This window comes from Salarias fasciatus, assembly GCF_902148845.1.
Source record: "Salarias fasciatus chromosome 7 unlocalized genomic scaffold, fSalaFa1.1 super_scaffold_4, whole genome shotgun sequence".
Lineage (NCBI taxonomy): Eukaryota > Metazoa > Chordata > Actinopteri > Blenniiformes > Blenniidae > Salarias > Salarias fasciatus.
The window spans coordinates 5,552,691-5,579,194 of NW_021941229.1; the positions used below are offsets into that span (position 1 = coordinate 5,552,691).

Below are 26,504 nucleotides of genomic sequence, written 5' to 3' on the forward strand. Positions count from 1 at the left end.
CGAAGCTACGTTTACTCACACACCTGCGCTGTAGGAGCAAACAAAAACTGAGAAATCATAACCTCATTAAGACCATTTGTGCTTGTTCTCCCATCGAGAGGCCGAGAAGAGAGGCCGTCGAGCCCCGGCAGAAGTTATCCATCAGAGCCTGACGACTGTGAAGGTCCCATTCATCAACATCGGGCCGTGAGAAATGGCTGTCGGAAACTCTGCCGCGCGCTGGTTTGCCACGTCGATGCCGGCGCTGCGAGCTCCCCGTAAGCCAGCGCACGACTTATGAATCATTTATACGTGTATGCGCATAAATATGCAATGGCATGTATGTTCTCGGCCGTACATATACATACACGGCGGAGCGGTTAATAAATGAAGAAAAGGGGGACTGTTTATCCGATGATCCGTGCAGCGGCGCGCCCGAGCTGTTGCTCTCACCGGTGTCGATCTTGAAGCAGGTGGTGTGGAATTTGCCCATGTAGAACTCCACGCCGATGATGGCAAACATGACGATGGCGAAGAAGAGCAGCAGGCCGATCTGCAGCAGTGGGACCATGGCTTTCATTATAGACTTCAACACCACCTGGAGACCTGCCAGACACAGGACGACGAGCGAGACAGGTGTGAGCAGGGTGTCTCGTAACTGACCCCCCCACCTCTCCAACGCATGCCATATTCTGTGATGTGTTGTCACTTATTTATCTTGTTTATGTTTTATTCACCCGCTGAGAAACATATGACACTTTTCCATTATACAACGCCATCAATGATGCAGCTATGCAGGGTAGGATTTCTGAGAAAAAGCAAGGAGTGTGTGCTGAGAAAGACTTAAATAGCTTTATCGTCTTTAACTCGTTGACAGATCTGGACTTTCAGGACGCAGATCTTTAAAAGCTGGACTGGATTTTTGAAAATTCAAGATTCTGAATTTGATTTGCAGTCTCTGAAACGCTGAACTATCATTACATAAAAATGCTTCAAGTGAAAATGCATTGTTCGTTTCAGAAAGGTTTTGAGTTTACACAGTAACATTTTGAAAACGATCTGGTGAGCATGTCAGGCCATGAGCCGGAGCTGTCCATGGTACTCGCCAGTGTCAACATTTATATTGTTTTCTATGCATGTGGATGTGGTTTCATTTAAAAACAAAGTTAAACAAACTATTACAGGAAAATGAAATTTCTTCATTTGCCTGGTCCATTCCCGTTCTCTCGTATGCATGAAACGTGAACGTTTCCACGTGTTGAAGCAGTGACTTACTGGGGATTCCTGACACGAGCTTCAGCGGCCTCAGCACTCTGACCGCTCGCAGGGTTCTCAGGTCGAAGTCCGACCCCACCGTGGCCAAGATGCTAGAAGCAGAGAAACACACACAACAACATAGTTAGAAAAGACATGTATATACACAAAGCATAGCTCAAAACATAACATCTCAGAGGAATGTGTAAATATAAATATAAAGTCCATTCACAGTGGATTAACTGAGCAGTGAAGTCAAAACTGAACAAAACACAACAGCTTTACTTCCAGCAGCCATTAATGTTGTCATTGATTTCTTGAAAAATGAACCAGATGTCATTTCATGCTAAAGCAGCCAAATGCTTTTCTTTCATTTGTCCTCAGTCAGTGGAGTGGCGGTGTAAAACACAGCGCTGGTGCAGACACCATCCACACACACACACAACCAGAGGCTGATCATATAAGGGGCGACATACCGAATGTATGTGTGCGTGTGTGTGTGTGTGCACACTTCAGCTATAGAGCCACAGCTGGCAGCACTCATTACAAGCTGTACACAGAGGGGGGACTTACGGTAAGTGCTCCACGGCGAAGGGAGAAAAAAAAAAAAAAAAGATGAAAAAAACACACTCTCGGCAGAGAGGGGAGGGAGACGGAGGGCGGAAAGAAAATAAGTAATGAGAAAAACGAGAGAGAGGATTGGAATTATTGGAGAAAGACGGGGATAACTGAACCGAGATTACACTATAAAAAAACATCGAGTTCACCCAGTCGGATGACAAATACAGGAAGTGGAAACAAAGTTGCTTAAATCGATGAGCCGAGCCACTTTCCCAATTTTAAGCAACTTATATTATATATTTATACTTATATATTTGTTATGTTATTAAATATATGTTTCAGCTTCACAATCGCTGAGGCAACTTATGTTGTGTGAGCAAAGCTTCATTCTGAAGCAAGTTTTGAAGTTTGGGGTTAGAGAAGTAGGGTTCTGTTTGGAGGTTTACAAGTACGAAAATACAAACAGAAATGCTGAAAACAGTATTGTTTGGTTTTGTAACGAAATCACAAAAATGTACGCAGAGAACAATACGCTATGAATATTAATAATGGCGAGCAAACGGACATCTGAACAAACAGGAAGACGTTGGATTGCTATTCCAGGTGACACTGAACTGAAACTACGATCAAAGAAGCTAAAGAAGTTCAATTTGGAGCACTAAGTTGACTCTTTTTTTCGGAGTCCTCCAGCCTCATTATCGGGCCTCAACTTTCTCTTCAAAGGAGAGATTTTAACGTGCAATTAAAGTCATTACTCACCACTTTGGCCTTATCTAACACGAGCGTCCAACACTGTAACAACTTTCAAAGAGCATAATAAACCCTCTTTGAAAAGACATTAGACTGAAAGAAAAGATATTCATTTGTTGTCATGTGGATGAAATCAAGGCCTGTTCAGAGAGCCAGTTGGTTGCTAATACAGTAACACACTGATCTAGGTTAGAATTTTGATCGAGCATGTATGGCGATTCAGTGTGAATTGGAAGATTTGTAAGTTTATCAACACCAAAGCACTGGAACTCAAAAGTATTTGCATTATCTGCAGTTTTTCTGCATGGAAACAATCTACAACAATAAAATCACACATGCAACACATTTCAAAAAGTCATTTTGATCTCCTCACAAATCTATCGACCAAAACAAGTGGAATTTTTAAAATTAGTGTTGTGCATTTTTACAGTTAGTTACTCTAAAAGTATGTTTTCTGCATTAATTACATGCACAGTTTGATATGTTCCCACGAAGTTTAGTGATGTGTAACAAATATTAATACCAATGATGACCTGTGGGGGCAGTGTTGGGAGGTCTAGCTCATATGCAACCAGCGAAAGGAACACAGAAGACAACATAGATTTACAGGAACAGAACTGGTAGGTATCTTCAAGAAAACATTGTCCAAAAGTGCGCACGAATATAAGCAAATGTACAACGTTAGCCTGCCGGAGCTTCGGGACAAAGGAGCCGAAAACGTTTGATCGGACTGTTTATCTTCTGTGTTCCTGCGAGAAGAATTTTCGCTTGAATAACAGAAGCAATGCAGTCTTGAGGTCTAGTTTAAGTTCTGCTAATAGAAAGGAGTTGCACATGTACAGCATGAAAGTACAAAGTCAACTGAAAAACACGCACACAGTGGAGTCTTTTTAATGAGGCCGGCTGCGTATCCAGTCCACATTTCAAACAAAACAGTGGGCTTATAAAAACCTACTATCAGTGCGGAAAAAAGGAGCATGATTTTACAAGAGTTCAAGTCAGTATTTTCCCATCATTCTCCCTACTCTACATCGCACTGCCACTAATACTAATTTAGGTGCTTGAAGAGGCCTTTGGGGTGGACACAGGCTGCTCCTCCACTGAACAGGAGTTTAGTGTGGCAGTAACTTTGGAGACTAAACACCCCTTTAAATGCTAAAACCTTACAGCGGGAAATAGCAGCTGTGCAACACAAGTAAGGACTAATGAGCAACAAAAAAAAAAAAAAAAACTTGAATTATGATGTAATTTCAGGTTAGCGATTCAATACACAGTTATTTACTGCAATTTTGCTGATGTCAGTAAAACCCTTCTTATTGTGTGTGAAACATGCTGGAGAATAACTGATAGCATTCATAAAATCTCCACTGGGGCTTTTCTTTTAAAGCCTCGCAGCAGAGTGTTTTCAGGAGCTCCAAAGCCTGCAGAAAATCCTCAAGGGTGCAAAAGCTTTATTGCAGAAGGCAGAGTACAGTCATTCCTGACTGAAAAGGAGTCTATGGAGACACACAGTCACTTTCACACACACACACACACACACTCGGAAAGAAAAAAAGCAAGCTTATCGCTCCCTGGTTACCAGCAGCATAGTAACCAATAAAGCATATCCTTGCTTTAGGGTATTACCATTAATGGAGAAATCTGTTCACTTTACATGTTTGCAAAAAAAAAAAAAAAAAAAAAGAGTTTTGCCTTGTCATGCTTTAAAACCACTTCAAGATTCTTCATATCTGATTAACTGATTACTTCTAATTGCTACTAACGCTCGGCCACTTTATTAGGTAGACCTGTTCGGCTGAAATGGCTCATCAGCCAATCACAGGAGGGCAAACTTAAAGTACACAGGCGTGTCGCGACGGTGAAGATGAGCTGCTGGCGTTCAAAAAAGAGCAGAATGGGGAAGGAAAGTGATTTAAGTGAAAGCAGCATGGCTGCTTGGTGGCAGACGGGCTGTTCTGAATATTTCAGAAACTGCTGATCTGCTGGGATTTTCTCATACAAGCATCTCTGGGGTTTTACAGGGAACAGTGAGAAAAAGAGAAAAAAATCCAGTGAGCAGCAGTTCTCGCAGCCAAAATGCCTCGTTTGACGCCAGAGGTGAGAGGAGAACGGACAGATTGGTCTGAGACGATGGGAAGGCAACAGGGACTGAAATGAGCGCTTGTTAAAACTAAGTTGTGAAAAAAAACAAAAAAAACATCTGTAAGCTTGAATCCGATGGCGCAGAGCAGCAGAGGACCACTGCAGGTGTCCCTGCTGCCACCGCCATGAAAACCTGATAATTCAAGATGGGGAAAACTTATCTTTCTGTTTAAACATTCAGAAGATCGGGTTAGGATTTGGAAAGACTGGATCCATCCTGCCCGATGGACCACGACAGCAAGAAGGCGCCAAGATGGTGAAGAAAGTAACTTTTCAACACTAACAAAATGCATTCATACATTTTTCACTTCCAGAAATTTCTCGAGAGAAAATTCAACTCAGTTGTGTTCCAGGTTCAGAAAAGAGGTTTGTATAAGATGCACAAAGGACTTGCTTTCAAAGAGAGTGGTGGGCCAAAACAGCAAGGAAAAATCAGGAGAGCTGCAGGAGGCCTTTTCCCAGTGAGATTTTCTTTTCTTAGATTCTTTCAGAGATATCACAAGCAAAGACAAATAAACAGAAACAGACACTTTAAGACACATTTTAAAGTGAGTTCTGGCCCCATCATTTCAGGTGTCATGAGAATCAACTGAGTTTAGTGCAAAACGGATTCCCTGAGAAGATCATAATTTGGGTTAAATTACCGGCACAGCAAAGCTAGCTTACCCGGGTGAAGTAATAACAGCACAAACAATCTACAGCAATCTATGAAGACCGCAAAAGCATCATTATTTCCACCCCACAACTCAACTCAGTTTTGTTTCTACTTTGAGGTGTTTCTTCTTCAGCATCCTACAGAACTTGTCTTTTGTCGACTCTGATCCGTCAGTCATGGATTTCCACGCCGAGTTTTTACCGTATAGAAAGTCACAATAATAGGATTTAAAGTCGGAGCCGAGAACGACACAGGAAGAAAATTTGCAGCAACTGTCAACGTGTCTCAGAGTATCATTTACAGAGCGTTTTTTGCAGCTTTAATAATAAACTAAATCAGTTCTTGTTTGTCATGAAAGGTTCTCCAAGCCCGTGTCTCTTTCTTGTTCCAAATATTTTTCCCATTTACCGACTACTTTGGGTTTTCTTACAACAGAAATCATGGGGAAATCTGCATTAGCTTCAGGAAAAGCTTTTTCAGTTACTTTGTGCAACCTGAATCTGCTATAAGGGTTCAAAAGCAAATGCTGAATTATGTATAGGAACAGGTGGGCTGAGTGGTGAGAAATCCAAATAGAACACTTCCAATGAGAAAATGTCAAGCTTCTTCTCACTTGGTTTATCTAGAAATGAACACTAAACAAAAATATAAATGCAAAACTTTTGTTTTTGCTCCCATTTTTCATGAAAAGACATAGTTCTCTCAAATATTGTCCACAAATGTGTCTGCATCTGTTTTAGTGAGCGCTTCTCCTTTGAATGTCCATTTGTCCGCCATAAGCCGCGTCCAACAGCGTTTCAGGGAACACTCCCCTGAAATCAACGCTGCGTTTGGCGGTGTTTTGTTAATCTAGCTCCAGGAACGTGAAACCACCACCTCGTATTTAAAACCCAATTTCAGCAGCCGTGTGACACAAAGCTCCCTGTTTGAGACTCTGTGACCTGAAGATGATGAAAAGAGCATAAAAAAACACGGGGAAGAGGGGGAGCGGACGCATGACTCACCCGCTCAGATTTTTCTTTAAATACATTTAAGCACACAGGTTTGTGTGTTGGATGCTGTGTTGTGTGTGTGTGTGTGTATTTGTGTGTGTGAAGGGCTGATCTGATGACCGTGCAGACAGACAGATGGGCCGGGAGCGGGCTGGAAAAGCCGCTATGACTTTTAATATCCCTTTATCGTCACCACAATCTGACCGAGTGGGCGCCAGACACTAACACAGGAAATATAGAGGGTGATAATATTGTTTGTCACCCACCAGGTAACATTCTTAACAAAAAAAAAAAAAAAAAAGAAAGAAAGCACACAAAAGGATATAAACAAGATTTCAACATTGGTGGGGAACTACATAAAAATAAACCGTCGTCGGTAGTGCAGCTCATCAAACACACATATAGACGGGATGAGGAACGACGTGATTCGGTCGTTTTGAAGGGAATAAGAATAGAGCTTGAACTACTTTAACATAGAGGAAACAATGGCAGGACCAGATAGCGAGGTGAGAGTGATTCATGCTGCCCATCAAAACCCGTGAGAAGCGTCAGGCCATTATTTTCAGTTTGCCATGCAAAAAAAGAAAAAGAGAGAGAGAGAGAGAGAGAGAGAGAGAGAGAGAGAGAGAGAGAGAGAGAGAGAGACTGTGCTGTAAGAGTGATAATTATGTTCTTCCTCTGATAAGAAGAAAAAGGAAAATTCATCTCAGGGTGTTCTGAAGACCATTGGAGAGATTTATTTGTGCCGTTTTTTTTTTTTTTTGTGCTCCACTTCATTCACATTGTGTATGTTTTTAGTCAAAGCACAGGAAGTACGACCTAATCATGCACTGGTAGAGTGAAGATAAAGCAATTTGATTGAGAAAGTTTCAACAATCAAAAAAGCACGAGTGGAAAGAAACACAGAAAGGATTTGTTCTGATGCCTCAAAGCAGCCGTCTGGGTGTGAACACTGTCAAATTCCTCAGTTTTCACATCATCGAAGCCAAAATCTTAAATGACTACAAAAAGCAGAACAAGTTAAAACATAATCAAACAAAAACAGTTTTACTCTCTACTTGTTTTTGAAATTTAGAAGAAAGTACAGTTGGTGATTCATAGGACAAACTTTGAATCAGGCATTAAACTAATAATTTTGAAATTCCCAGGTTCTTTGTAAAGGGTTAAGTACTTCGAGTGAACAAAAATAAGAAAAGAGTGAAATCAACTGCATTTGTTGCTGCGTCACAGATATCACAGGGCTCTCAGGCACTGACAGACATGAATGAAAGTGGGATGCAGGCACAACCACAGAAAGGATTGGGCTTTAAGAAAAAAAAAACAATGTGAAGAAACGGCACTAAACATAAATCAGGCGCTGCTCCTACGCTGCGAAGTCATGCTCTGAGAAGCCGTGTTTGAGTGTGAGAGGAGGCTGCTCACAGTGTCAAACCCACACAGCTTTACCATTCACATCTGCAGCTCCGAGGAAGCTTCCTCACTCACATTCAGCTCACTTCTTCATCTGTCTTCAGACGACAACCTCCAAGAATCACAGAGCAACAACAAAATTCAGACTAGTAAAGATCAACTGGAGTCTATTCCAACTCATATTTCAAAAATGTACTCAGTCGAGCAAACAAAAAACTAAACTCCTGCTTTTAAAATGCAACCCCAACGAGGCAAAGCACTGCTCCCCCCCCATGCTGAGCTTTTGAAGACATACAAAGTACGATCAAAGCTCCCTCATTAACAAATGATTTCTTTAACTTTCTGACAAAACCTCTGGCAATAAAACTATATATTCTGTTATGAGACTTCAAAGTGGCAGCATGCTTTTTTTTTTTTGGTTTGTTTTTCGAAGATGCTAAAAAATATGATAATTTATATTCCACAATGATTAATTAAAGCGGGAGAAAATAAAAACAGAATGAAAACACAGCGGTGAAGTGAGGCTGGAGGTTGTAGCCGAGAAGGAAAACAGAGAATCGCTGCGACCGTGCCCTGCTGGGGGCCCGGAGGGGGCGTGGAATGGGTCGGGGGTGGGGGTGGGGGGTGCGGGTTGGGGGGGGGGGGGGGGGGGGGGGGGGGGGGGGGGGGGGGGGGCTGTGATTGACTTTTTCACACATCCCGGTAAGAAGAGACGGGCGAGGGAACAAGGTCCTGACAACCTGACTGTCTTGCCCCTGCCTGTGAGGAGGAGCTCTGCCAGCTGGTCACAAACTGTGTGTGTGTGTGTGTGTGTGTGTGTGTGTGTGTGTCACTCCCCAACAGAGCCAGTGCTTTATGCTGTTATAAAATACCTGCCCGTCGGCCAGCAGCTGGCGTATTACTTTGGGATAATTCAATAATTTTCCTCTCAGCAGCAATACTGAAGGCACTTATTGGTGTCAAATCAAAGTATGGGCCTTTAAAGCTCTTATTACTGAACATTTCAATATGAAGCACACCAGGAATTTAATCCTCGTAAGTGACTACAAGCAGAAACAAGCGTGTGTGAAAGTTTAGGGCTTTAAAACCAAAAGGGAAAAAAGAAGCAGGAAATCGTGTCCCAATCTCCTCAAGTATGGGAAACACTGATCAGTAACACATGAAAACTGATTGTTCAGAACAGATTCACTCAGAACCCGTGGTTGAATCCCGGCATGCACCTGTCGATGTGTCCAGGTTAGAGATGCGCGGATTGCGGTTGCACCCGCGGAGCCCGCGGATCGGGCGGACGACGTGTTGAAAAATTAAGATTTTAATTACATTCAGGCGGGTTGCGGTTGAAGCACTCAAATAAAAAAAACAACAACATTTTAATAGCCGAGGCATCTTCAGTACACCTAAACAATATTCTGTGGACGGCGGGCGGGTTCAGTTTTGAAAATTGACAAAAAATCGTTCGTGCAGGCGGATGGAGATTTTAAGAAGCGGTTGCGGATGGAAAAATGAGCCATCCGCACATCTCTAGTCCAGGTGAAAACGTGGCCACTGGAATAAATGAGTGAATATTTGTGCAAGAATGGGTGAATGTGACCGTACTGTGTGTGCACAGGATTAAGTCATCAGCGTACAGGGATAATTTATGGGTCTGGGTCTGAGCCCTCATCCAGTCTGCTTCAGTCCTTATTGCTTTAGTCAGCAGCTCCAGAGCTAAACTGAAAAGAAGCGGGGAGTGGGGACATCCTGGTCTTGTCTGTCTGCAGAGAATAAAATAATTACAGCAAATTTTATTTGCTTCAATAAAAGACAGGATGGTAATCCAGTCACACTGGTTCACTGGAAAGCTACGAAACCGCCTTCTCACATACTTCATTAGGAGCTTTTTATGGGTAAATCTTTTACCCATGGATGGATGGATGGATGAATATGACATAGTGTTCTGTTTTGTTTTTTTGTTTTGGCATCATCCCAAAACCATTACTAAGTTAGATTGTGCAAACTTCACTTTTGACTTTAAAAAATTTGTGCATTTTTGCAGAGTTCCAGTAGCATAAAGGCCTGATTTGCATTTGAGAAGCAATGAGGCACCTTCATTACATCCCTGCTGCGTTTGTGCCAAATCAGAGGGCAGGAATCTTTGTGGCAACATGACTTATTGTGACATGAGCTGAATTCATTGATAAGTAAAATCTCACATGTTTGAAAACTGAAAACATTTGAACATGTCTTCGTGGTGAAATTGAATATCAGCATGTCCTTTCCTCGTGCCTCCTTTCTGTCATTTTACTACTGTAGTGTCACTGTCCAGACAAAATCCCATAAACCACGTCAAAATGGTGCAAGGTACATCTGTTCCATGTCATCACAAGACTGCACTGGATGTTTAGACACACACACACACACACACACACACACACACACACACACACACACACACACACACACAGAAAATTAACCTCATCATTAGACACAGACCATTTCTTGCCCATTAGAACCTAATTTCTACCATCTCATCTAATAAGAAATGAGCAAGCCAATCATGAAACAGACGTCATCTCATGTCACATCCTGTTTGAGAGCAAAAATGAATGGTGTGTGTGTGTGTGTGTGTGTGTGTTGCCTTAACAATGTGAGTGGACAGCTGTGACAGTCCGGAGAGGGCAAGCATTTCCCACAATGCACATGAGGACAGAAGGAGGTCCTCATGAACTCATCGGAGCTGCCAGAGCTGCTCGCCATCAACCATGGTCACTGTGGTAGGAAATTAACACCACACACACACACACACACACACACACACACAGGTTTCCTCCTTGTTAGACTCATGAATAACTCAGAAGCAAGACACGATCACGGCTCATCCTGAGGCTAAAAGTTAAGCATAACCCCAATTTATAATATGAACTGAACTTTTCTTCCTCTGTTGCCGACACAACCACGGAAAATATTTGATTGAAATTTTATTTTTTCAAAGGCTGAAACTGAAACAACAGCCGTGTGCACAGTGCTTTTGCAGTGTTAATGTGAAGAAACCTCACAAGACTCCGCAGCAACAATCTAGCTGAGTCAAGCTTCATCTGCAATTTGCCTTATATTTGTAGTTCAGAATATTTCTAAAACAGCCACCAGCATCAAATAGACAGCAAAGACAAAGGTTGACGAGAAAAAGTAGTGGCACTGTGGAGCTCAGGTAAAGCTGAGCGTTTTCTTGTGAGGTCAAAGATGGTACAGTCCTGCCTTTACCTCCCACCATGTGTGTAGATCAGGGCTTTCAAGCACATTTCAGTTCAGAGGTCAGAGGTAGCGAGCATCCCTGATATCTCCGCTTCATTCTTGGTGTTGTGTTGCGCCTGCTACTTTAAAAAAAATGTTAAAATAATCAACTTCTCTCAAAAGAAACTCTTAAAAAAGTTTTATTTGAAACTTTTTACAATTTAATGGGTGGTTTGGCAGACTGTATTGGGCCAGTTGTGGTCCACGGGCCTCATGTTTGACACCTCTGTCTTAGAGTCTTCACACCACTATTAACGAGTACAGAAATAAGCAATGTGAAGCTTCTGCCTCTGTCCCACAAATCAAAGACTGTGTTCCAGTATATTGCAGCTTATTAATTCCATATATTTCATTTCTGTAGCAGCAGTAAAGTAACAGCTGAGCAGGCAGGATGAAAAATACAGAGCTCACGCTACAGAATCTGACAAGCAGTTATCAGGCCTGGGCCACACAACAATTCAAGGATGATTAGTTCCAATTTAAGAAGAGGCGCACCCAAAACGGCCCGAACAGAGAGAAAAGAGAGGGAGGCCTGCAGCGGCGTGATTCACTGCCACTTAATGCGGAGCTGTGGTTAAATAATAAGCAGCCATGTGTCATGATTCCTGCACTCACGGCTCACGTTCGCTCTGCCTGCTGCAGGAAAAAAATAAAAAAAAACGAGTCCACTCGGAGGCACTCAGCTCTCACAGACGTGACGGAGTTATTCCTGATCTGATGAGGCTGAGTGGGATTTGAGCCAAAGCCCGACTTAGATCACTACACCAGTGGAGTGTGTGATTAGAGTCTGGACCACAGACGCAGGAAAGTATTCCAGCAAATAAAAAAAGGTGATGCAGCTCTGCAGACAACAACACAGACACGGGCTGGTTTGCTGAAGCGGACGTTTGCTGCTGGACTCTTCCTTTAGTCTGATTCCGTTACAGCCACTGAAACCTCGGGTCACACAGAGAAGAGTGCAAACTCGTGTTGCTCGACAAGATATTCTCACAGTAACGAACAATGGATTGACTTTTTCCCTCATGCGTTGGTATTGTGCTGCCAGTACGAGGTGTCTCTCATCAAATATCCTTTCATTTCTGCTGTAGAGATGAATTTCTTTAGTAAAAATGCAGCTCAGGTGTTCCAGCAACAGTTGAACGGATCCGACAACCCATCATCACAATCAGATCAGAACAGGAAGCAGATGTCCAACACACAAAGCAGGGACGGACTCAGGCATGACAGTGGCAGCTGCGATTTAACAGAGTTCCGAGTGATGCACAAGAACCACTTTTTTAAAGGATGAGAGCAAGTAGCAACCTTCAGCTATTTGCTGATATTGAGTATTGATACAAGTACTTATTAAATGTCATTAAGCAAATGTCATTGACGACTGAGTTCCTGGTGTTCTACGAACTATTTTTCCTCTCCTCTTCATATTTTGACTGGGAATAATTTACAGTCTGCCTTACTTTTATCGTTCTCGGTCACATTGAAGAATCTTCAAAACAAGGACATCGGCTTGTCCTCTCCTGTCCGCCCGCTGCTGACCTTACTGACGGATGGCGCCACGTAAAACCCACCGGGTTTTATCGGTAATCATTTAAGAATACACCATGCAGTGTCAGAACCAATATCAGATGTTGGATTGGGAGGATCTGCGTCTGTTTCTGAGGCTTGTTTCTACGACTGCTCACACTAGCGGAGCAAAAGGCCTCTGCTGTGTGCATAATGTATCTGCATACTAAGGAAAAAGTCAATATTTTCACAGCACCATCGCTATTGTTAGAGGACACAACCCCCAAGGAGTCATTCTGACAAGATGTCCTTTGATTTATGTTTGGGAAGGCAATCAGGCCGAGCCGCCGCAGCTGAGGCCTTTCTGGGAAGCTGCATGGGAAGTGACATTATGGCGCATTCACCGCACCGCCCCACACTCATTGTATGGATCTGGACTCGGAGTACATCACGGAGATTGTAGCCCCGGGGAGGGGGGTCGGAGAAACTGGACGTCCGTATGAAACCGTGTCCTCCGTCTGACTCGTCTGACAATAAAGAAGGCAGGATGGACGGAAAGAATAACCTCCGCTTCATGGCGTTTTCTCTCTCTCTCTCTCTCTCTCTCTCTTTTTCCCAGCCAAGAAAGCTCATAAAGAATGACATGGACAGGAGGACAACAGGCGCAAGCATGAGACAACATTAATAAAAAGTCAAATGAATCTCGAGCCAGACAGTAAAGATATTGCTTGAAAATATTGCAGCCTGAAGGAGGCTGGTAAGAAATGATCTGTATCATGAGCAAATATGGTGTCATTTCTTCATCACGCCTCACTCTTGACAAAGAGTTGAAAATCTTCGCTTGAAGCTGGGAAAATCGTTTTATGAGTCAATCTGAGAGTCACAGAAACACTTCTTCCCACACAACCAAGGAGGGTTCCCATGTTTAAGGGTAATTTGGGTTCACTTTGAAAAGATTGCATTGTGGGAAAGATCTTTGGATGTATGTTGAGGAGAATGAAATGGATAAAACAAAGATCTCTTACAAAACATGCCAGTCTGTGTGATACGTAATGGTCTTTTTACACAAATTGTTTTTTCTTACTGAATCAAGACATTGTTGTTAAAAATATTCAGTGTTTTTCAGATCGATTCTGAACTTCAGAGTCAAAGAAAATAATACCAAGAGCGAAGGAGGGAACTGGGCGATGGAGCATGAAGAGTTCAGCTGAAATTTACCTGGAAATTGTGCAGAAAAGTCAATTTTAAAGAAGTATAAATAACCCATGGCATCCAGTTGACACAACAAACCAAGTTGTGAAAAGCAGTGAGCGTGTGTTTCCAGGTGAAAGGGTGGAAGATACATTTTTCTAGGAACTGTTTAGAACACTGAAGAGAAACAAGCCTTCAGAATCTGACAAACTAGTTTATTTTATAACTAAGCATCAAATAAATTAACTCTTGTAGGTGACTAACCTTCACTGTTGGGTTCCCAGTCCCATCAGATTCGTGGCAGCACAGAGCAGGAGCTCCTCTGAGCCTCAACTCAACCCAGCTTTATTCATAAAAGAAGCTTTAAAACAACCACCTCTGTAGCAAAGCACTGTACATAAAGCCGGTCGTATTTTTAGTCAAACTCGCTCAAAACCTCATGCTGGGCCATTTTTAGATTCTAACACTTTACTTTGAGGGCAACTGTTTATTTGCTAACAGGTGGCAGGACGAAACCTCGATTTTTTTTTCTTTTCTTTTTTCAAACGAACCTAACGAACTTGCAGACACAGCAAAAATAGCTTTGAACAGATGAACAGACACCCCGGCAGTAAGAATGAAATATTCCGATTTATCAAAAATAGACAGTGAGTCTACATCTGATCCAATTTGGATGTGAGGAAAGGCCATTCGACAGACAGGGTTGCATATCCCGCATCATTCAATCTGAACGAAGAAATTAAGGGGGCTGTGGGCCTCGCAGTCTGTTATCTTGGCTGACTCATAGATACGTCAGGATGATTTAAGCTCAGAGGTCACGATGCTCCTCTCCACGACGGCTCAGTTGATGCTTCGCTTCGATCAGATTTAGGACTGTTACAAATGACGCTTGAGATCCTGCGTCTTTTGTTCCTAAGTCTAGCTGTCAGATGGCTATATGTCGACTCCAGTGTATTTTTCAGCTTCATGCTTTGCTGCATGTTTCACGCTTCACCCCTGGGTGACCCCTGCAGTGGCATGGTACAGTAAGCATCATCCGTCTCAGCCAACGGCCACTGACGGAGACCCCGACAAGCCACGCTTCTTCCTCGCATTGGAACAGCACCGCAGCACGTCACAATACAAGCCTTGACTTGCTGACTGAACCACCTTGCTGTGTTCAACCCACCCTTCATTTTTTTTTTTTTTTTCTAATGTAGCTGTATAGTACAGACGGTGAAAAGAAAGCTCAGCGCGGTTGACGTGCTAACAGCCAGGCTGTCACTCACAGAAGGGTAATCAGTGGGGAGATCTGTCTTTCTTGGAAGAGAAACTCCCAAATGTGCGGCCACCACTTGCTGAATTTGGATCACTGTCAGACTGTGGCAGAAACAGATTTCCAAGCTCTCGTCCCTCACAGACACACACTCAGACAACCGGCAGCACTGGAGATGAAACTCCTCAAATCAGAGCTAGTACTGAATACAGGTTTACCTCAAAGATAAATAATGTGTTAAGATCATTTGTTTTTGTGTTTGCCAGTGATGCAGCTGGCAGCACCGGAGCCGCCAACAAAGTGTGACAGCTTTCGACAGAACAATGAAGATGCATTAATGTTTTTGGCAGAGCAGCTGTGCGCAAATGCATTCACAAATTACACTGGAGGGTTTTTGTAATGAATGCCGCTATTATCGGCCAAAATATATAAATATTATGAGCGAGGACAGCATTAAATAGAGATGAGGCAATGAGCTCATGGAGAATACAATAAGTCAAAAACACAGGAAACAGTGGACTGAGGAAACATTTGCACAATAATATTCAAGTGAAAACTCAAAACTTGTATTGTATTTAGTAGTAAATAGTTATTCTGCACATGCATGAGCAGATGGACAATAGCGTTTGCCTTCAAGGAGTAATCAATTCAAGAATATGGTTTTGAAATCAGTTGATTCGTTTAACTTTTACCCCAAACAGTGGGACGTTTTTGGAGTGATGGCCCATGCTGTTCAAGCCTTTGTGGAAACTTCCACGAGGTGAAGTCAGGTGGATTTTTAGGTTGAGCGGACCAAAAGCAATGTTTGCACCAACGACCAGAGTTTTCTTGTTGCTTTAAGGACTGATGGCGCTGCACGCCTTCATAGATGGGCGCTTCACAACATGCCTACACTCAGCCTGTCATACACAGGGGCTTTGCCAAATTACCAGGAGGAACTGAAGTTGTGTTCCTTGCTGTGTCTCCGATATCTGCATTCTTCAGCAGTGCACAAGCAGGACGTGACCAAAGTAGGGAAGTATGGATTAGGGGTTATTATGGCACTATACTACCTGTAGCCCCTGGACTAAAATGAGTTTGACACACCAGCTATGTGAAGTGTATTAGCCTCGGCAATCCAGAGATTTATGCTGTCTCTGCTGCTTTCAGTTGAGCCCGAAAGGGAAAAGCAAAACAGGAATAAAGGTAGAAAAACAGGAACAAAATTTAGGCTGAATAGTTAATGTTCTAATGAGACCAAAATGTCAGTGAGTTTTTTATATTATTATTTTTTTTCAGTTCTAAAAGTCATCAAGGGAGAACAAAACTTTCAGTCCAGTGACATTTCTCTTAAAAAGGTCTGCATGTGAGAGTTCCAGACTGCTTCTGCAAATCCTTTAGAGATAATCAGTTCAATGATGAGGAAAGCATTTGATGGGAGTGACCTTAAGATTAAGGTCAGCTCTAACATGAAACTTCATAAATGAATACAAACAGACCGGAGGTTCAGTCAGCAGAAGGCTTTCGGACGTATCTCAGAAACCAGACGTCGGGCCGTCTCAACGCAATCTGCCGCATGCAGGCATCTGATGCTCTTAAAGGTGATCAAATATTTCATCTATGCTAATCAGTTTAGCCTCTGATGACAAATCTAATTCCTCAGGCAGAGATAATAATTACCACTCATTCATTTCCCATCTCGAACCGCTGTGAGTCCCTCATTACCCAGCAGGACAGTTGGTTCTCAGAGCGCAGCTTACTGGAGGTTATTGTCTTTTCCAAAAGTAGAACGGAGGCAGAACTGTCAGGATCAGGCCAAGAGTCTGAGACAGTCTTTTCTATTTAATACAGCCGATTGTTACAGCTGATCCTGGAACATTTTCTAACAGAACTGCTGTAAGTTTAGACTGCTGGGACACTTTGACAGCACTGCTCTGTTCCTTCAAACGACTGTTGTTTGACGCTGAACTGGCAGCTGACTTCACTTCACAATGAATGAAAGTCACGGTCCATCCTGCGGAGATTTTTTACATGATGTGTTTGAATTTGACGAATCATGTCAGAACACCCATTGTGAATCCACTCATGCACAAGAAGAACATGCAAACTGCACCCTCAAATGCCCTCAACTGCATATGTATGTACCCCCATACCACCCATGCAATAAATAAAACTGTAGGCGAAAAACATAAAACTGATTCCTCATTGTTTGCCAGCCTATTGTACCCTTTCTGTCATGCTCGAACACTTCAGCTGACATTTTCACTTGACGCTACAGGAAAAGCGCGGGTGTTACTAACAACACATCGGAGGAAAAAAAACAAAAAAAAAAAACACCAACTCTCAAATAAACAGAGTCAAAGCGTCCGCACACACAACTTCCACTGCCTCCACTTTACCGGTTTTAACTAAATCAGCCACATCTATTTGTGTCAGTTGTTAAGTGCGAATCTGTTGAGGACATCGCCAGCTGACAGCAACTTCACCGAGAACAAACACTGAGTCCTTCTCAGGAAACGAGCACAAACCAGCGACGCGCATCCCGGAGCCTCTTCCACCTGCCTCCAATCTATTCTGCATGCTCCGGTCTCCTGAAGTTTACGTCTGACCTCCTCCGGGGTGTTTGTGTTCGCAACTTTTATCCTCCGCCAGCAGGAATTTGAATCCTTTCCATCTCAGGCAGAAAATTATTCGCGGGGCGGCCAAAAGTAACATGAAGGGGTTGATGAAGTTGTTAACAGATGAAAATATGAAGTGGAGCAGACGTGTCAGTCTCATTTTAGTCGAGGGGTTACGTAACATACAGCCCAGTTCGATTAAATTTGAATCATATCAGCAAAAAACAGACGGCAGAACGATTTTTTTCTTTTGTTTCACATCTGAAAACTCCAGGCACATTGAAAAAATATCTGTCTTTTACGATACTTACTTTGATAGTAGCTGCTACATGTGCATGTGTGCTGTATCGTACTGAAACACAACACGACGTGGAGCGGGAGCAGCGAGTCACTATCAAATATCACGGTTGTACTTTCATCTGAGACGAGGATGCAAATATGCAACAGTACAGTGTGAGAAGAGCTAAGTGCTGCCTTTCACTCCGCTCGAAATCCCCAATTAGTGTAAACACAGAGTGAAACTGAACCTCCCCTCATCACGATCACCGTCTCAAATCCTGACACTAACACGAAAACCCGAGGATAAACGCAACAGATCTTCATATAACACACTGGGAGGTCCGTCACAAGTGTGCGAGAGCTCAGGTTTTGGGCCGTAAACAAAGAACACACACAACAACAAGAGCAAAGGGGAAAGTAACTGAATGGATTCAGGCCAGTAATAGCTAATCGAGGCTGAAAATGAACCTCCGCGGCCCTTAAAGCTGGCACCATACGTCCCGTTGTCTATACAAGGACATAACTGAAAGCTATTAGCTAACCAGCAATCAGCCTTCAAGTCATCAGAACAATTCAACACGGCGGCCGGCGCATAATGGAGGCTTTATCAACGGAGCGAAAACTGACGCTCAGGTATCCAGCTTATCTTCCAAAACTGGAGAAGTACCATGAAAATATCAGCGATACACTCTAAATAATAACAGGTTGCATCATATATAATGGCTTTATATCAGAGCCATTTATTCAAAGGGAGAAAAAAAAAAATCTGCCCGCCTGCTGAAAGGGCTGAAAGTACATCGCATATAATTATCCTACACATTCATGCTTTCAGGTGACTGGGTTTAACCATCTGTAGTCACAGCGTGTAAAAACAGGTTATTGTTGTGAGCTAATTATCAGTTACAGTATGTACCAAATGGAGCACAACCTGCAACAAATGCTCATTCTCCTCTTCATACGTGAATAGTGGTGGGCGCCATTGAAATTATTCAATATGATGAAATTAGGGACTTCTGCGTATTAATATTTAAAATAGGAGTCATGACACTCTGAAGGCAAAAGTGCACACATACAGAACGATTTACTGAGCATGCAAAGAAGTAGCGTTTCCGACATATACACAGTAACAGAGCCCGAGCGGTTAGAAGTATATTAATTCATGGAAAAGCCCAAACACTGTGTGTTGAAGAAGCAATGTCACATTTCACAGGTGGAACTTTCACCTCTTGGGTGTCTGTGTGTTTATATTCAGGTCTGCGTGGCGTTTGGGCAGACCAATCGTTTTGGGTTAAGGAATTACTTTTGGGGTTCAATTGAAGCCATGGCGAATTACTTAACAACGGCGGCTCCACAAGACAATAGTAGGTAGACTTCCCTCTGATGGCTTGGCAAAGTACAAGTTATAATTCTCACCCCATTGAAGAAAACAATCTGGTGCTGCAGTGGTCACTACTGCTAGTGAGTCATGAAGAAGTAAACACCATCAAAAGCCGATGCTTGTATTTCAGATTCACTTTTATTTCTTACAGACTAATGAACCAAAAACTTAATTTCCTAAATCAGTCAATTTCCAGGAGTCTCCCGGAGTTCACACTGTTCATTAAATGAGCATCCCAGAAGTGCAGATTGTGCTGACTGGACACCATGGTGGTAGTGCACGGACAGCCATGTTCCAGGGAAAACACACAGAGGTTTGTTTGGGATGTTCCACATATCCTCTGTTTACTGCATTTGCTGCATTTTGAGAATGTCACCAATTTCGAGCACACAGAGAAGTTCGCCTTCGGGGCTTCTGCCAAAAGCCGTTTTCTGGAGGACGGAGTTGGATTTCTGCTGCAAAGACATCGTGGCAGAAAAGGCCTGAAGGCAAATGTGAAAACTTCTACAGTCCAATCTTTAAGGAGCTGCCATAACTATACGATGAGCATAAACAATGCTTGAGGGGCAATGGAGTTCATGTCAACAAGGGCTCACAGAACAACAAGACACGCAGGAGCAAAAATCTAAATAAGAGGCAGGCCTCACCACGGAAAACTCAGCAGTTTGTAGAAGGGATTGTGTTCATATCAACATGCTGAATCAGTGAATCTCTGATCAATGCCTCAACTGGACGGTAGAAGGAAGCTCCACACAGAAAGAGCCGAAATCAATTCATAAATTACAATTAAACTGAAATATTGAAATTCAGTGTAAGGTCACGCAAAGAGCGGAGCTGGACCTGGGGTCATGAGACACCGAGGTGGGGAGTGAGGAGGTCACGTCTGAGAGAAGATCACACCTGCGCCACCTGGACTCACTGGTCCACACAGGTGGCCTGGAGCCGAGCCACATGGAGCAACACACACACACACACACACACACACACACACACACAGAGTGACTGCAGCGAGTCACAGTGTCTTGTCTTCATGCTGGCTCCAGACCCTTCATGGTTAATCACATTCAGAATCTCTCTATTATTTACGCAGCGATACATCAGCCCCCTCCCTGAGACGAGGGGGGAGGGGTCAGGCAGAAAACACAAGACGCACACATGATCACGGGCACATAGGAACATCACTCACACGTGCACAAAAAAACTTGTCAGCGACTGCATCCTGTCTCGCTCGGCCTCCCCCCCCCCCCCCCCCCCCCCCCCCCCCTCCCGACACTCTCGCTATTATGCCGGTGAACTGGAGCTGAAGAGGAAGCGGGAAGCCTTGACACAGAGCCGAGCTGCTAATGCAGAGCCGCGACGCCGACACGTCGCGCGCACGGACCCGGAGAGTGTCGGCGGCGCCGTCCTCCTCCCTGAGCGCCGTCAGAGACATGAAACAATTATCGAAAGAAAGAAAACCATTTAAGCCCATTAATTACTGCTTATCAGCATGTTTTAAATTTAAACGGCTGCAGAGATTTCTCAGAGGAGACAGTCGAAATGAGGCCAAAATGAAAGAGAGCGGATATTGAACTTAAAAGAGAACTATTAGGCTAATTTTCGGACAGGAGATTATATTATGGAGCTTCTGCGAAATATTATAATTCACTGTTGGAATTAAAAAATAAACTCATCCTACACTGATTTCTGATGCAGACATTCTTCTGAAAAGTCATTTTAGTATCTATCCTTGTAGATGTTTAGATATTCCATGCACTGTCATCCTCGACTGTCTAAGATCAGTGTTTAAAAGGGTCCATGTTCATGTTCAAAGACCATCTCATGAATAACAGGGAAAATATTCTTAAACGTTCAGTATGTATGAATAATTCCAGGTGTGATGGAAAGGTTTTTGGATTTTGCAGCACACTTTAGGCCCCATTTACATGACATTTTCGAGTGAAATTGAAAATCTTTCATTGCACGGCAACGGCACTCGGAGTCAAAGAAAACGTAACTTTTTGAAAACGACTCCTCAGGGTGGAGTTTTTTAAAATCCTCAGAGGAAAACGCTGCTACTACGAACGTGCACAGGCAAAGAAGCAAACAGTTCTGCACATGTGTAGATGGACAATAACCGCAATATTTCCTCCAGAGCATCACGATTCCATATTCACTGTTTCGAGCATTTCTGCCATTTCCATGTAAACGGACGTCCTTTAAAAAACATTGACGTGTAATTCGGAAACTTTTCTGAAACATAAACACAAAAAAAAAAAAGCCCTCTGCGTTTTCACTTGGAAAACTGTTAATGTGAGCTAAAACACCTGAACAGTTCTTTCAACTTGTGCACGTGTTTGAAAGCTCACACAGAACTGAAACCTTAAGGAAAGAAAAGGAAAGAGGATGTAGAAAATCCTCGCGGCAGGTCGGAGTGGAGCAGTTGGCTCTCTAAAAGACAGACAGCAGGTCAAGAGTTGACTTCTGCTTAATTTGAACTTTGAATGCCAAAGTCTGCTGTGTGATTTTAACCATCTAACAGAGAACGAATGGTAAATATTACCTGAACTATGACTGGATCCAAATCCGTTGGTCTGTTTGGTGACCGTCCTCCCGTTGACGGTGAACTAATAACAGCATTGATACGCAACGACGAGGGTGAAGCTACGGGAGGAGCGGGATTTCTAAACCCTGACAGGAAGCGAGTCCACCAGAAGGAATCCAGTCAATCAGCAGGACGCGTTTCCAACTGCCCGCGTGGCCGAGAGCCAGCGCCAGCGAGCGCTTGTTTCAGTCTGTCTGCCAGGCTGCCCGTCACACTGTTTGACAACACACACCATCATAAATATGAAACGCATTCCCCGAGAGTTTGCAGGCAAAAAAATCGGCTGTTGCCAAAGCAGAGACGCCATTGACGAAATAAGAACCAGAACCAGATGAAGCCTGGTGCTGGAGGTCAGGAGATGGAGGGAGTTTCCCGGACTCCAGAATATTGTAGGCAGACAGTTTATCAAAGTTTATATCGCAGATAATTCAGAAAGGAGAACCAGGCAGAAGATCGGTACGGAAGTAACGCTTTGATTTGAAAAGAGAGGGCTTCATTTAATGTGTCAGCAGATTTAAGAGGCCTTCAGATGGAGTGGAGGGCCACGTCTGACGAGTGACGAATCAACTGCATCTGAAAGGGGAGCTTTTGGATGAAGCAGGTGGGATGTGCCTGTAGAGATGAATGGGTAGCAAGTACTAGAAGGAGAGAAGAGGATGGGGCCACACACAGATTGAGGTTCAGGCTGAGGTAATGTTGGTCTTCCTACTTTTCCACATTTTCCCTGGCTGAAGGATGAGCCGGTCCCTGATAGATTTGCTTCCTCAGCAAAGTCGGAGACGCAGCCGTGTGGTTCTAGTTACAGAGCGCCACCATGGGAGGCAGAACTCCCTTCCTTTTGTTTGAATAATGCAAAAGCCCAAGATGTCCATGAGGGTCGCCGGGGGACAACGCCCGGAAAAGAATGTGTGCGGATCCATCGTTAACACAGTGTATATATTTCATAAAGTGACCACTGAGCGGTTTCAAAGCAGATTCTACTGACACTCAGGAGCTTCTTTTCCTTGTGAATCCGGACATGAGAGAGAATGTTTGAACAAGGAGTGAAAAGCCGGTGAGTTTGGAGATGAAAACAATAAAGGAGTGGGGTCTCCGGAGGAACTACTGGCTTTAATGATGCTCGTTCTTCCGCTGGTGTTGAAGTAAATCTCCACCATGTGGGCTTTTTTCCAGCCCAACCTGTAATTTCTCAGGAAAAGCATGTGCCGAGCAGGCGGCTTACGCCGGGGTGATTTATGGCTGAAACAGCAAAAAAAAAAAAAGACAGAAACATTCATTTTTGTCATGAAATACAGGAAATATCTGAGAGAAATGTCACATGCTACACCCAGTCATTTCTCTTGATATAAATATTCCAGACATAAGTACATGTTCTCTCCACGAACAGATGTTTGTCAGCCGATAAGGTGCTCAGCGGGTTTGCGATCGCCGAGGCGTGCACGTGCAAGCATGTGCAGTCTATCATGACGCGCTGTGTCAGGTGGGAGGGCCCGGGGAACGCGTGGCGGCGTATTAGCATGTGCGAGCGCGCTGGTGCCAATCACGTCTGCCCACAGCAGCCCGAGCTCCGGCTCCGGCACCAGCTGGACGAGTGACAGCGGAACATGCTCCAGAGTCATTTCACAGCTTCCCGTCTGGGAGCGGGAGCAGGTGTGCGCTCGGATTCCACCTCCAGCTAAAGGAGACGCCTGCGTGGACATGTGATCATTATGGCGTGCAGACAGAGAGCCAGAAACAAACAGACAAGGAAAATATGTAGCCGGCTGGAATGGCGAGAGACACCCAGGACTTTCTGTTTTATTGTCTCAAACCTGGATCTGCGAAATAAAAGCAAATACAGAGTTAACTGAAAACTGGGAACAACCAGAATAATGTGCGGTGGAGTAAACTGAAGACAGGCAGGCAATCCAAAGAAAGCAGAGTGTGAGATAATACCAGAGAGAGAGAGAGAGAGGGCCAGGGTAAGCTCTGTGTCAGCTCAAATGTGAGGGGTTTGAACACAATATCTGACCAGTGTTGGCTTTAATAAAAGTGGGGAAAAAAAATCTTCTTCTGCTTTGAAAACACCAAAATAAGTCGAACGTCCTTCAGAACACAAACTGTGTTCCAGAAAAAAATAATAAAATAAAAATCTGACTCTGGGTGAAGGACAAAGTACATAACAGTACGAGCAAAAAAGTTGCGTTTTCCTCCGTTTCAGAATCATCTGTTGAAATGTTGTTTAGACCAGACCAAACACACAGGCTTCACACATTGTTTTTGGTGACTCATTTAGAGCAATATCTCTGTGAAAAAAACAGAAAATGAGGAAATAACTAGTGGGATTTGTTCATTGCACACACCAGCAGACACTGCTCTGCAGGAAGACACGGCTACAGTCGGTGCATTTCGATGCTTCTGGCTCATGAGGCTTTTCTTGATAATCAAACAGAGATGAGTGGAATAAGGAAGGCAGAACAGGTTGATCCACAGTTCATTTAGAGTTCAGACGGAGCACAAACAGACAGTCTGGCAGATGTGGTCAGTGCGTCTGCCGTCAGCCCTCTAAAAGCTGACGTACATTGGCAGTTTGGGACAAATAACAGCAATGGTCCGGCGGTCAGACTCAAGTTAATGATGCGAGGCAGGAGAGATCGAGATGGCTGGGTGCTGTACTTCGATGTGACAGACACTTTTTGCCTCTAACTTTCTGTGCTATTGCTCCTTTCAAAGGTCAGTATGGGTGAAGTCACAGCGCAGACACAGTTAATAACCTGTATTTCCTGACATATTGATAATATGGTTACGATTTCCGGTCATAGTTCAGACTCTTAGCAAACATACTGGACATGGTAGAGGAGGGAGAAGGAATGCAAGATTTCGTTAGATTGATAAGTCTATCTCATCATTGCTGTTAGAAACTGGAAATCCGATCTTCCAGATTTTATAATTTGAGGCTGTAAAAAATGAAATAAGCATTTTACAAAGGTTCAAGGCACATGATCAACAAAATGAAATCCATGTATGTAATCTAAAATGTGTTTTGTATCTTAAAATATGGCGAACACCTGGTTAAAACTGGTCGTCTCCCCCAGCAGGAACTGAATCTGTATCAGCATCAAAGAGAGGACAGAGTGGAATTCTCTTCAATTATTAAATTCCAATCCAGTTCTGAATTATTTATCACCTCGTAATAAAGTGATTTTTTTTTTCCTCCCACAAAAATGCAATTAATTGATAATGAAAAGGAAATATAGCTGTATCAATACTAATCCCATCCCATAATCCATCCAACTGACTTCTACACCGCTTTACCTACTTCAGGGTGGCGGAGGTCACCCGGGAGAGGTCACCAGTCCATCACAAGACGAAGAGAGATGGAAAATCACACAATCACATTCACAGCTGGTCACCTTGTAGCCGCACACACACGTTTCTTTTCATGGGAGGAAAGTAAATACTAAATACATGTAAACACCATAAAAACACGCTCAAAACCAAGACCTTGACACGGAGGCCGAGGACGCGTTTACATGATGTTTTAAAGTGAAAAGTGAGAACTCTTGTCATGTTTTGGGGTTCAGTTTGCACACCAACAGTGCTCAGAGTCACGATGATGTGTAAACTTTTTGAAAACAGCTCCCAAGGAGGAACTTTTTGAAAAAGTCTCCCTGGAAACGGGGGAAAACGCAACTTTTCAGAAGTTCATCTTATTGATAAATCGATAGATTTAATGTAAATATAGTAAAAAGCTACATGACACAGTGTTTGAACTGTAGAGGAACAACTGGTGTAAGATTGTATTCATTATGTTTACTTTACAAAGTAAGTATGACGATCAAGTAGTCCGGTGCAGATTTGGTAGAAAAGGTTTGATTCCAGGATTTTTGGGGCCCTTTCGTATATTCAAAAGCTGTCTATTTTTTTGCAGTAGTGCTCGACAGCACACAGCATACTGCAGCTGCAGACAACATTATGTTCTCACTTTTTTGGTCTAAAAAGATTTTGGTCAGTCTCTTGCTTTTTAATCACATTTATCAAGTGTAAACAGAACATGAGGACGTCTTAATATGTTAGATAACATCCTGGGGTGTGGTGTTTCATTGAAAGGGTTAAAGCAGAGACATTTTCTGAAGCTACCTCGTATTGAAAAATACAAGCTGCAAGAAAATCACAGGAAATGCATTTCGGTCTTGAGTTCATGTGGAACAAAACAAACCCTGCAACAAGCTGCGATGTTACTTCGTCCAGCTGTGATCGAGCGCCTCTGAAAGGAGACGGAGCGAGCGCACGCCGGCACGCCGCGATCGAAGTCGGCCGTCCTCGACGTGATTGTCGCTCAAGAGAAAGTGGACATGCTGAAGAGTCACCGGGGGCAAACGAGGCGCGCTGAGCCAAGAGACTGGCTGGCGACGGATCGCACCTCGTCGCCATAGAAACAGAACGACGACATGACAATGGCTTTGTGGGGCTGGTGGAAGATTCACGAGGAGCGGGAGTCACCGCGAGAAGGAGAGAGAGAGAGAGTGAAAGAGAGAGGGGAAGGAAGTCAGCCGCCTGGGTGGGGGGAGGAGAGGGTGAGTCGGCGGACTGAATCACAGATTTCTGTTTGTTTTGTTAATTCGGCGGCACGCGGCGGTCCCCAAACATATGGACCCGTTTAATGATTACGAGATGAGGCACGTTACAAAACAGAAAAGACTGGAGACTCTCAGCCTCTGTTTACGT

The 26,504-nt window shown here is 43.5% G+C and overlaps 1 protein-coding gene across 3 annotated transcripts in view; it reads right to left on the bottom strand.

Moving 5' to 3' along the window:
* Nucleotides 1-26,504, bottom strand: part of cacna1bb (calcium channel, voltage-dependent, N type, alpha 1B subunit, b) — a 159,234-nt gene that overhangs the window by 98,182 nt on the left and 34,548 nt on the right. For all 3 annotated transcript variants that reach the window (XM_030084679.1, XM_030084678.1, XM_030084677.1), the window contains exons 4-5: nucleotides 1,255-1,346; nucleotides 433-585 (exon numbers count right to left, since the gene is read on the bottom strand). In XM_030084679.1, coding sequence (XP_029940539.1) covers nucleotides 433-585; nucleotides 1,255-1,346 — 245 coding nt within the window. The remainder of the gene's footprint in view (nucleotides 1-432; nucleotides 586-1,254; nucleotides 1,347-26,504) is intronic.